Source organism: Diadema antillarum, unplaced genomic scaffold (genome assembly GCF_040938485.1).
Source record: "Diadema antillarum isolate AM-2024a unplaced genomic scaffold, OU_Dant_1.0 seq00002151_RagTag, whole genome shotgun sequence".
Classification (NCBI taxonomy): Eukaryota; Metazoa; Echinodermata; class Echinoidea; order Diadematoida; family Diadematidae; genus Diadema; species Diadema antillarum.
Window position 1 is genome coordinate 1 of NW_027272790.1, and position 12111 is coordinate 12111.

Here is a 12111-nt window from a genome sequence, read left to right on the forward strand (position 1 = left end):
CTCAGCCATTTGAAAACCTATTTTCATCAAATAAATGTTGAATCCTTCATAAAATTACATGCTCTTTCATATTTCATTAGATATTTCTCATTATCTCACTTAGGAATGTCCAAAACATGAATCCCTACCTCAACCAGTACTGTGACAGTCCTTTTAAATTTTCGATCGTGGAGTCTTGTCCTGAACACACGTACGTCACATATTCACATCGGGATCAGAGTCAATAATTATTTTCGCGTGTCTTTAATTTCGCGAATGGCACCTGACTCGCGAAATTCACAAAAATAAATACCTCGCGAAGTATTCGGCGTATGCAGTATTCAGATAGTGTCAGTTCAATGATAATAAGAAAATGATAAAGAAACTGATTCTCAATTTGAAAGGGGTGCACAAACGAGTTGGTGAGTAGGCCTGTTATATCTCAGAACTCAACGTGCGTGTTGGTTTATTATGATGAGCGAAGGGTGTAATTTGTTCCGTTTAGGCATTTGGCATTTGGTATTTCCAATAGCAATGGAAAGAGGAAAACCCCCTTATCTTCCTCAAAATATTCGATTAGATTAACCGAAGTTAATCTTGTTGGCACAATCTCTTGCTTCTATTACTCTCATAGTCATGCCATGGATTAGGGACGACTGATTTAAGTTATCTGTAGACCCTATATATTGCAGCCACTTGATGGCAGAAAACAGACGAATGAATAAAATCATGTTTTTTCCCCTTTATTTTCCTTCATATCTTCCTTTTCCAATTCTCCTGCTTCTTTTCAAATCGTAGTACATGCGGAACAATCGCATAGATTGTCCATTGAGTATTGCAACATTTTTCATGGTCGATTGTACGTCATGTTGTAACGAAGTTCCAATGACGTCATCACAGTTTTTGTGTACGTTTTCCCTTCAGATTCAGTGCCACTGAAAATACACAAGCGAAGCCGACGACAAGGAAATAAGGCCTCTGGATATTCGGTCGAATGAAATAGAAGGATCGTAGCTCCGAAGTCTGAAACGTTTCGTGTAAGTAGAAGAAGAATTCTTGATAACAATTTCTTCAGGGCGTAGGCGAATTGATGGGGCAAAATGGTGTTTTGTCATTGCGTCTTTTCGCGATCTTGGTCTTGATATGGCAACGGCGACAGTACAAGTAGTCCCATATATCCAATTGCATGTTAGCAACTTTGCTTGCCTGCCTATTAAAGGGACATTCCAGACGATTTTCATAATTTCACATCATGTGATGTAGACTAGTACATAAATCGACAACTCCATGTATAGATTTGTGGAATTTATTATGGTTCTTGAGTAGAGAAACAATACTTTGAAAAACCTTAAACAAATTACTCTGAACAAGGATGATAACATAGGAGGCGGAGGTTCACATACATGTATTTCAGAAATGTAGCAGTGTAATTTCATTACAATACCGCTTGCTTGCGAGTTCACCTGTGTATAATCTATGCATGCCTTTTCTTTTGTTCTGCTTCCATGAGCCCCAACTCATGCATTCTTATCATGCTTATGGTGACTCTGCCATGTCATCATCCTTGTTCAATGCAATTTGTTCTAAATTTTGAAAATATTCTTATTTACATCCCAATTATCATAAATTCTGAAACTCTGTCCTCAGTTTATAACTAATTTATAGATGTTCAAATGTAGAAATCTGAAAATCATCCGGAGGTCTCCTTTGAATACTGTAAATTACCAGGTTAACCAAGCTTAGCAGTTAGGTGGTCTAGTATTAATAATTGCCCGAAAGATCGGTCTGTATCTATCTGGTCGTCGGGGATATGTTCCGCGGAGACTGCATCTGGCTTCACGGAATCCCCTCCTGTAGGCCTACAGACCGAAGGCTATCCTAGTGCAACTGGTTCCTGTAATTAATTGATGCTTTGCCAGTGCAGCAGTGTGGGTGGTCGCATATACAGATCAAATAAAATATGGTCCAAATGTAAAACGATAAACCCAATCTCATACAGCTTTTTTACATTCAAACAAATTTGAAATGTCATGGCACATTATGCAGCAATATTTGGGGTGACTTTCTCAGATTGTGCAATTGAACTTTACGGAGGAGAGGGATAACGTAAAAAAAAAGAGAAATAAAACTAAAAGACTCCTCGGGACAGACCGATACTCTAGTGCTAACTGGTCTAACTGCAACTGTTTATTAGAAGTAGAATCTAGAACTAAGATAAAAGAATCCTAGGTTAATAGAGGAGTGGTAGGACTCTGTTTGTGAATGTGTCTACCCTCTATTGTTGGCAATACGTGTGACGTGCGTCGTATACTGCTTTTTCAGCATGAGTTATCTATTTATAATGTATAGTAATCGGTATCATCGTTTTGTTGTTACTATTGTTTATCATCAGGTTTTCAATAATATTAGGACAAATCCCAGTGAAGAACAGAAAACCACAGCGCGTGGGCTCAAGCGTGCATTTTAGTTTTTTATGCACAACGCTAAAATAGAGGGGTGTTGGTTTTGGTGTACAGTGTCGATGTGTTGGACATCTACCAGACAGTGCATTTATCATTTTTATTGCAATGATAACTAGACTATTTATACACAGCCCTTGGCCCTTTCGCTGTACAGAAATCGTGACAGGGCATGGCGTCTGGTCGGGCTATTGCAATGAGAGAATGACCCTAGTGTGAATTAAGAAAATATGGCAGATATAAAGCATACTAGGACCTCGGGGTCTAATCTACTTCACCTACATTTGTACTTGGCATACTCTCATTGGAATGCATTGGGCTGGATGAATCAGGTTCCTGGTGAGGTGTGCTATTTAAAGAAAAGCTTTGTCGATAACTGGAAAAGTTCACAGATTAATGGTTGTTTTATTTTGTTTTGCTATTTTCATCTTGCAGTCTGACCTCTGTCAGCCATGGCACGCTCCGCCCAGAACCAGCAGCGTCAGCGCCAGGCCAAAGGCCAGGCCCAGGGCCAGGCCCAAGCCCACAACAGCCAGGGCCAAGGGCAGGGACAGGGGCAGGTCCAGGGCCAGGGACAGGGGCAGAACAAGCCCACCAAGAGCCAGCGCCGGGACGCGCTGGAGAGGAAGCGGGATGAGAGGGCAGTGAGGAGCGCCTACAGGAAGATGAGGAAGGACGAGTCGTACCTAGCAGAAGACCAGAACTTTCTCAGCTTCACCACGCAGCTGCAGGCCATTGGTCTCCAACTCAGGGACATTCCTGGTGATGGGTGAGTATCATCACAAACAAATAAACAAAGTGACCATGAAACAAACAAATAAACAAGCAACAAACAACAAGCAGGACCCCCCCCCCCAAAAAAAAAAAAAAAATAAAAAAAAATAAAAAAAAAAATAAATAAAAAATAAAAAAACAAAAACAAAAACAAAACACCCAAAACAAAACAAAACAACAACAACAAACATACATAAAATTTGTACACAATCAACAAATTACCACAAATTAACGAGATGACGAGCTAACAAATGAGGTTTTGAAATGGATGTAGTGTAAAATTCCTCCCTAGTTTTGTGACAAAAATTTCTAATATATGTTCACACTTACATAGCTCATGCATAGCAACCCTCTGTTTTTATCCTGAAGAACATTACCATATAATTTTAACAAAAAATAAAGAGGGTGGATCCTCCACGGCCAATCTCATGGTAAAAGGTTCGGTACAGCTATGTTCCCTATGGATTTATGATTGTCCTTTATAATAGTGTTGCACCATGAACATTCTGTTTAATGGAGTTTTTCTTTCATTTTTCTCTCTTTCCTTGTCATTTTTGTGAATCCTTGCTGTGCAGAAATTGTCTCTTTCGGGCGCTAGGGGACCAGCTGGAGGGGCATGGACGAAATCACATGGCCTATCGACTGGAGGTCGTCCAGTACATGAAAGACCACAAGAATGACTTTGAGCCTTTCATGGAGGATGACACTCCATTTGACAGACACCGTGAGTAAATCACTGTGACACAAGCTACTTCTCAGTCAGAAATTTATCCCACTGATATACTGGTGTAACTGTGGTGTTTTGCAAACAGTGATATGGTCGCATAGATTAATGGAGAAAAGCTTGCATTCTCTCTGTAAAAGAATCCTTTTAGTTCTATGCAATATTGTGTACATCAAAGGAATTATTTCTGGAACCTCAACTTTGCTATGTACTTTGCTTATACAATTGTAAGTACAATGTTTGTTTTTATTGTTATAGTTCGGTTGGTACTAGGTCTTTATCTTTTCATGCATCCACATGTATAGTTAGTACCAGTTTACCTGTACAACTTATTTGTTGATGCACCTCTCTTAGTCCTATCCATTCATCCATCCATCCATTTATCTATTTGGCTGTCTATCTATCTATCTATCTATCTATCTATCTATCTATCTATCTATCTATCTATCTATCTTTCTATCTACCTGTCTATCTACCTATCTATCTATCTATCTGTGTGTATCTACTAACTATAAATCTATCTAGCTGTCTATCTTTTTGTATAGCCATCTGTTGATCAATCTGTCAATCTATCATACAAGGATAAATCTATCATACAAGGATACAACAAGGATACGAGGAACTGAATTGTCTGTTCAAAAAATGAATACAGAAATTCGCTTTCCACTGGCATATTAGATAACAAGAAAGAAAGAAAAAAAAAACACCCAACATACATTATACTCATACATGTACATCACATATATATCCAGTTCCATACGGGAACCTGGTGGCCTGTGTATTAAGTCTATGGACATTTCAGAATTCAGTATAGAACGGGATATACAAAGTGTAATACTATCTGCTAGATATATATTTATCGATCAATCTATCTTCAGTTTTGTGAGAAGACAGCTAATCTCTCAGTGATCCCTTACAGTAAAGCAACAAATGGCCCAGCCAGCTCAATAACTCATGCTTTCTTCAAACTACAGACAAATTGTTAAGATTGGTAAATCGTGACCTCTGATGTCTGTGAGAGACATGTCACTAGGTGATGAAGTTACCAATACATGAGCTGTCTGTGATTAACGTGAAAGTTGTCCTGCACTTCTCTTTAATCTTGAGATGTGTCTCAGCATCAACCTTGGAATCATATTATTACTATAACCCTCTGTCCTTGTGATTGTGATGATAACACGTGCCTTGTTACTTCCCCTTTTCAGTGTCCAACCTGAGCAAGCCAGGGACGTACGCCGGAAATGACAGCATCGTGGCGTTCGCCCGTAATCACGGCGTCAATGTCATAATTCATCAACTCAATCTTCCTGTCTGGAAGGTAAGTTTCCTCACCACTTCCTGCAAAACAAAACTACACAGAACAGTACCTACAATTGTGCAGTAACAGATTTACTAGCAGGCAGCCAACACAGCAGGAGTATCTTTGTTTGTGTGAATGTGACTACAGTGTAGCATAGTGTAGTATAGGAACAGTTACATGCATGTATTTCAAGAGCAGAAGACCTACACAAATGATGACAAGTAGATGGTAGTGTGATGTTCAATCAAATAGTAAAAAAAAAGAATACACATAAGTAAGGTCATTAGTAAGAATTACAGGGTACCCACACAAGGTACCGTTACCTTTGGAGCAATCTAACATGCCCAAGCTTAAGGCAATGGCCTAGGGTGTTTGGACTGTTTTGAAGGTATCAAGTAGAATTGATTATGCTAGTGCCTAAGCAAAATGATGTGCATTATTTGTTTTATAAGATGATGAAGCAGAGACACTTGAGACATAGTGGGAAGCTGAGGTATAGACACTCTACTAGAAAGGATTCTTTGTCATTGGCAAACAGGACTATTCTTTAATAGCATATGTGTATAAGGGTAGAAATGAGCTGCTTGGTGGAGGTCTGTGCTCTCTGAGTGTTTTTTCTAGTTAATAGAAGTGATGTACTTGTATTTAGGGTAGTAATGGGGCTCAGTCTGCCATGTAATCAGATTTTGGGAGGTTAGAGTCCCAGTCAGTTTAACATGAATAAGAGCTGAGTGCACAGAATGTTACACTTAGGTTTAATCTAAACAGATGAGGTTTAAGAGTATGCTGCAGCGGCCCCATGACTTGCAGATCACAACAACTTGTGAACATTTCTTAGCTGTTAATTCATCTGTAAATATCATTATCAGTACATGAGTGTTGAGTTTTACAAATGATGTCTAGATAACTGGCAGTGAGTACAAACACACATGCATGCAAGAAGACCCAATATGAATGCTGGACTTGATGAATCTGCTTTGCCCCACAGATTGTGGGTGATGACAGCCCAACCAGTCGAGAGCTGCATATATCTTACCACAACGGGGATCACTACTCTAGCGTGCGCAGACGTGGGGATAGCTCCGAGAAGGCTACAAACTTCAGGTCTAGTGAGGTGAGTGCCGGTCTCTGTCCCATGTTATACAATGCCTGAAGAGATTGCTGCTATCTGATTGGTCGACTGCTCATCATGTGACATGCTGTTAAAAGTACCATATGACATGTCGTTAAAAGTACCATTGTACACTATTACTGTTGAGCATGCAATAGTTTATTTTCATTTCAATTCAATTCATTCAGGATTTTCTACATGGAAAATACATTATAAAATGAAATACAGCCATTTATTTAGAAAACAATAAGGCACACACTTTGCACATATTGTTCACCTGAACATAACTGACATTTATGTGTGCAATGGACTGCTAACAGAGTGAAGAAAATAGAATAAAACACATCTATTTTGGAGCTATTTATGGTTATGGAACAAACGATGATCTGACTGGATTATGGTACAGTGTATTGTGGGATATGAATGCAGAAGGCTGTCATCGTTTAAACATGGAGAGGCATATATCGACCATATGCAAGTCTGCTTTTTATATGTTGCATAACTTGCGTCACATTTGTAGATATTTGAGCCAGGAAGACGCTGAAACTCTCGTTCACGCATTCATTAGCAGCAGGCTTGCTTATTGTAATGGGCTATTGTTTGGCTTGCCAGATTCACAAATAACCAAGCTCCAGCGTGTTCAGAATGCATGTGCGAGACTTGTGTCCAGTTCGTCAAAATTTTCACATATTACACCCGTTTTGATGAAGTTACATTTGTTGCCAGTAAGGCAGAGAATTGCATTTAAGATTTTGTTACTTATTTATGAAGTACTGCATGGTCAAGCACCTGGTTATCTATCAGAATTAATATCAGTAAAATCACATCCATATTTGCATAATTTACGAAGTACACAGGATAAGTTGCTTCTAAAGCAACCTCACTTAAAAACAAAAGTAACTTTGGGGGATTGTACCTTCAGTTGTGCTGCTCCAAAACTTTGGAATAAGTTACCTGAGAATATGAGGAAGGCCTCGTCACTTGCCGTCTTCAAATCTTTGTTGAAGACTTACCTTTTTTCAGAAGCCTTTGACTAATTTGTTACTTATTTTTTGTGTGTCTAATCAATAACAATGTTGGGAGCTCTGTTTCATCACAGCGCAGTAAAGTATATTTACATAGTAGCTGCGCTATACAAATTTGTCTAATTATCAAAGCAAATAGCCTGAAGATGCGACAGCCTGAAAAGAATTTTGGGAATCGTACACTGATGTAAAAATATGCAATGTGTATTGATAACAAAGATGTTGGCTGTTCTGTGTGCATGTACTCGAAAAGTGTCATAAAAGAAATGCTTGTTATCGTGTTTGCTTTCTGTTTTATTTTGTAGACGTCATGGTCCAGTATCAAAGGAAAAGCTGGCAACAACTCCAAGACCAAGTCCAGTGATGCAATGAGTTCACAGTACGCCAACGGTGCAGAAGATGTCTTGTCAGATATAGAGTTGAATATTATGGATGAAACAGGCTGTCAGGTGAGACTAGATGCAAAATGTAAGTGATTGGGTCATGACCTCTGTATAATTTGTGCTGTTGAGGTCAAGATAAAAAAGAATCACTGTTCTTTACTGGGGGGGGGGGGGGGAGGGGTTCATAAAGCTGTTCGTAAAGTTACAAAGGACTTAAGAACGACTGGCGATCAGGTCTTATGTGCTGTACTTATCAGAATTTCAGTAATTCAGCACAAGAACTGATCACCAGTCTTTCTTAAGTCTTTTGTAACTTTACAAAGAGCTTTAGTTAATAGTGTTTTTCAGTCATAGCTTCAGCTAGGATTGCCCAGTGGTGATATCTTCTGTTAAGAACAAACAGTTGGTTGCCTGAATTGTCGGTTCAATCAACAAAAGTCTTGAAAATTGAGTTTAAAGGACAAGTTCACCTTTATAGACATGTGGGTTTAGTGAATGCAGCAATATTGGTAGAACACATCAGTGAGAGTTTGAGCAAAATCGGACAATCCGTAAAAAAGTTATGAATTTTGAAGTTTCTGCTCAGTCACGGCTGGATGAAAAGACTACTATACCTTGTGATGTCACATGAGTACAATGATATAAAGAAAGAATAAAGAAAATTCAACATATTATTTCCATTTTCTAGCATAACAAAAGAACACTCGACTTCTCTCTTTCAGAAGGCAGGGGGAATAATATTACCCTTAATATACGTCGGTTGCAAGTCGAAGAACTGTGCACTTTATTCAAAAAGTATAGTTTTGTGAAATTCTCTTTTTATTTTCCTTATATAGTTGTATGCATGTGACATCATACACTGTAGTAGTCTTCTCTTCCAGCAGTGACTGTGCAGACACTTAAAATATTCATAACTTTAGAACGGATTGTCCAATTTTCCTCAAACTTTCACTGATCTGTTCTACTAATATTGCTGCATTCTCTCAATCCTTATGTATATGAAGGTGGACTTGTGCTTTAATGCGTTCTCTAGATGTAATGTTATTGTGAAGAGGAAATAAATAAATTGGAGAAAACTTCCTTTGTTCAGAAGGGGTGAGAGGTCAATCCTTGGTCAGTAGTCAAGAATAGTGGGGTTCATCAAAATGTAAATGAAAGGTGATGTGCTTATGGCAAATATAGTGATTAACTAAGAAGCGGAGGCATTCTAGTTGACTCTTTCTTTCTTTCTGTTTTTTCTTTGCTCTGATTACAATTTGTAACGTTAGGATGTGCAATTGATACGAGAGACACTGGAGGATTGCGATTTCGATGTTGACGCGACCGTCGGAGTACTTCTGCAGATCATCGAGAGTCAGTGGGACCATGGTGAGCCATTGTCTAATATACTCATCTCTTTGCTTTTATTCCTCAGTTGTCTGTCCCTTTTTGTATTTAGTGAAACGTTCTTCCTATCTATCTCTTTTTGAAATTCCTATGTTCTCAAGATTACTTAGAGAATATAACTGACTCTTTGCTTTCATTGTTTAATTTCCTTAAAGTTCTGTACTTCATTGCTTAAATCTGTTATATTTTTGCCAAACATTCCTTCTATCTGTCCTTTTACAATTATTTTGTTCTCAGATTTTTAAGATGTGATATGTTAAGCATGCCATGTTGAGTATAACTGATTAGGAGTTTTACAGAAACACCATGAGGTACTATTGTATGTTTGGGAATGACTTTGTCATATGATGAGAAAATAAATGGAAGGGATGTACTTATCAATATATTGAAAATAAAAGAAGAAAAATGACAGAGGATTATCAGCAGAACAACAGATATTTTTTAAAAATCTATACCGTGTCAAAGATTCCTTTTTCATTTTGTAATCCCAGTACACTTTACAAAAATATATTGTGCCTGAAATTTAGCACGTAATATCAATATCATATCATAAAAAAAGACTGTGAAAACATCAGGTTGTACTTGTGTTCTACATTTTGTAATGAGCATTATCACAGTTGCCAGGAAATTTTGGAAGTCCATGATTTGCAATGAAAGTGGGTCAAACAGTTAAACCAAGAGTTATATGAACAGGTTTCAAACTTTGCCCCAAAGTTTGCTATATACATTGTATGTTTCCTTCACTGAATGCAAAGGAAAGAAAGAAAAAATCTTTGTGCGATCTAGCTAGTTCTCAAAAGGGTATAAATGCAAGTTTCATGATAGACTCTTCAAAGTGACTCTGTTGTATCCGTTCTGCTGCACCGTCCAGAATCTAACGACGTCGACTCTGGGGAGCGCTCGCCTCAAGGAGCCGCGGGAATCTGGTCTTCCAACGGGTCGGGCACGAGGATATTCGGTTTTCCCGACGAGGCCGATGGTAGCAGTAGTAGTAGTAGTAACAGCAAGACACAGCCAAACAGGACGGAAGGTGGAAAAGGCGGAAAACACGTCCAGGTATGTACAAGAATTTCAGCATTTCACACCCAAGGATGGTGATGCATGACGAACCTGTTTCCCAGTCATTTCCAGAATTTTAGCCTCTGGCTTTTACAGCCATAAGCTGCTGGATGCTACCACTTTGTTCGCAAAAAACAAACAAGCAAAAAAAAAAAAAAAAAAAAAAAAGATGTGCCATTGTTAGCCTGCACTATTGAATGTACACTATATAGTCTACTGTAAAAGAAGAATTTTTTCGTGATCAGCTGAGTAAGATGAATTTTGTCCATGTTTAATTCTGTGGAATCAAAACATAAGTTATTGTTTAGCAGAAGAAAATACAACAGCAATTCTCATTTTGATATGGTATTCATATGGCAGACCTCTGTGTACTGTTTGGAATATTTTGTAATATGCTTAGGTACGTACTTATTTCAAGTAGCAATTTCTGCCCCCCCCCCCAAAAAAAGCCAAACACACAACAAAGAAAAACAAGCAAGCCATTCAAAAACAACTAATGCCCCAAACCAACAAAACAAAACAAAACATGAATTTTCTTTCGATCCAAATACAGGGAGATTACTGATAGAAGCATTATGTGCAAAATACAAAAACATAACCATTCTGGCACAAATCATTATGACATATCGATATTTAAAGCTCCCAAGGGCTATTGGAAAGATCTTTTGCATTAACTTATCGGGACATTATAGTCAGTTGACATGCTTACATCACATGCAAGATTTTCCCTGTTATGATTCAAACGACAAATCTAAAGAAGATATGAGGACATCATTGCCTGAGTAGAGTCCTTCTTGCTCTGATTATTGTGTGCTGTCTCGCTTTATGTCATCCAAAGAATGGGAGGAAATCGAAATCGCTGAAGAAGCAGGAAAAGAAGCAGCGGCAGATGGAGCGGCATCGACAGCGGCTGCAGGGAGACAGTTACCATAGCAACACCACCAACAGCAGCGATGAGGAGAGCGGCGGCGTGGTACTCGTCGGACAGATGGGCGCCCTGTCGATATAGCACACTCTCTCTCTCGCTGGACTGAGTTCAACCTTGTCTCTTCAGGGAAAACTGATATTTTCAGAACCTCTGCCAGGTCGAGTTTAGCGATGCTTCTTCACCTTCTTCAACACCGGAGCTGTTCCCCTTCTCCCCGTAGCCGGCTTACAGCCTAGCCTTCCTAATTTTTGGAGCTCTTTGTGTTTGGGCGTTCGAGAGGAGAATTTGATCTCAAAGAGATGCAGACATTCATTATATGCTTTTCAGTAGGTAATGCTACAAAACCTGTGTTTTGAACGCTTCGTCAGTTTATTTCCAGTGTGAATCTCAGCGATTTGCCATAAAGATGTCTCACACACATTTAAACCTTATTGTGCTTTGTTCGCCGATTGCTTACGTTTTGGAGTGCTTTCTTCGTCGACTTGCGCAGATGTCTGGAAACTAATTGTCAGTGAATAGAAATTAGCTTATCTCCCAATCTCTGTTGTGTCACCACGGCCTTTCTCTTGGACTGAGGCACATTGTTAAACCTGAGAGGGTTTGCTTCTCAACAACTTGGTCGAGTTTGGGATGGATTACTGAATGCTTATGTGAAAGCTCAGCAAGTTAAAGCCAGGACTGACATCCTTGGACAAGACATTTTACCTATAATCTCCTTCTAAACCCAGGAATGAAAGTGACGGCTTGGCAATGCTGGGACGACGATTATTGCTGGGCCATCAGGATGAGCGGTACAGGGAAATAACAAGCTGCTTGGGACCACAAGAATATCCTTGTTATATTGAGTATCTCTTTATATCAGGGATAAAAGCAAAATAATAATTATAAGAGGGATGAGAACTGCAAAAAAAAAACCAACCTAAACACCTTGTTATATTAGGTATTTTGCTGTATCCAACCTTATTATAACAAGGTTCCATTAT

The 12111-nt window shown here is 38.8% G+C and overlaps 1 protein-coding gene across 1 annotated transcript; it reads left to right on the forward strand.

Annotated features, from left to right (window-relative positions):
• Nucleotides 1–2890: 2890 nt before the first annotated feature.
• On the forward strand, nt 2891–11390 carry LOC139714059 (OTU domain-containing protein 3-like). The gene is made up of 9 exons (XM_071625786.1): nt 2891–2918; nt 2982–3207; nt 3788–3936; nt 5142–5254; nt 6225–6350; nt 7678–7821; nt 9024–9123; nt 10013–10191; nt 11039–11390. Exons 1-9 carry the CDS (start codon nt 2891–2893, stop codon nt 11207–11209), a joined length of 1236 nt encoding a protein of 411 aa, XP_071481887.1. The 3' UTR covers nt 11210–11390.
• Nucleotides 11391–12111: the final 721 nt, after the last annotated feature.

Bases quoted from the DNA above. Each gene is read 5' to 3' on its own strand.
- LOC139714059 (XM_071625786.1), top strand. From the start codon at position 2,891: ATGGCACGCTCCGCCCAGAACCAGCAGC. The intron at 3,208-3,787 runs GTGAGTATCATC...CTTGCTGTGCAG, and splicing joins AGGGACATTCCTGGTGATGG to AAATTGTCTCTTTCGGGCGC. The intron at 9,124-10,012 runs GTGAGCCATTGT...TGCACCGTCCAG, and splicing joins CGAGAGTCAGTGGGACCATG to AATCTAACGACGTCGACTCT.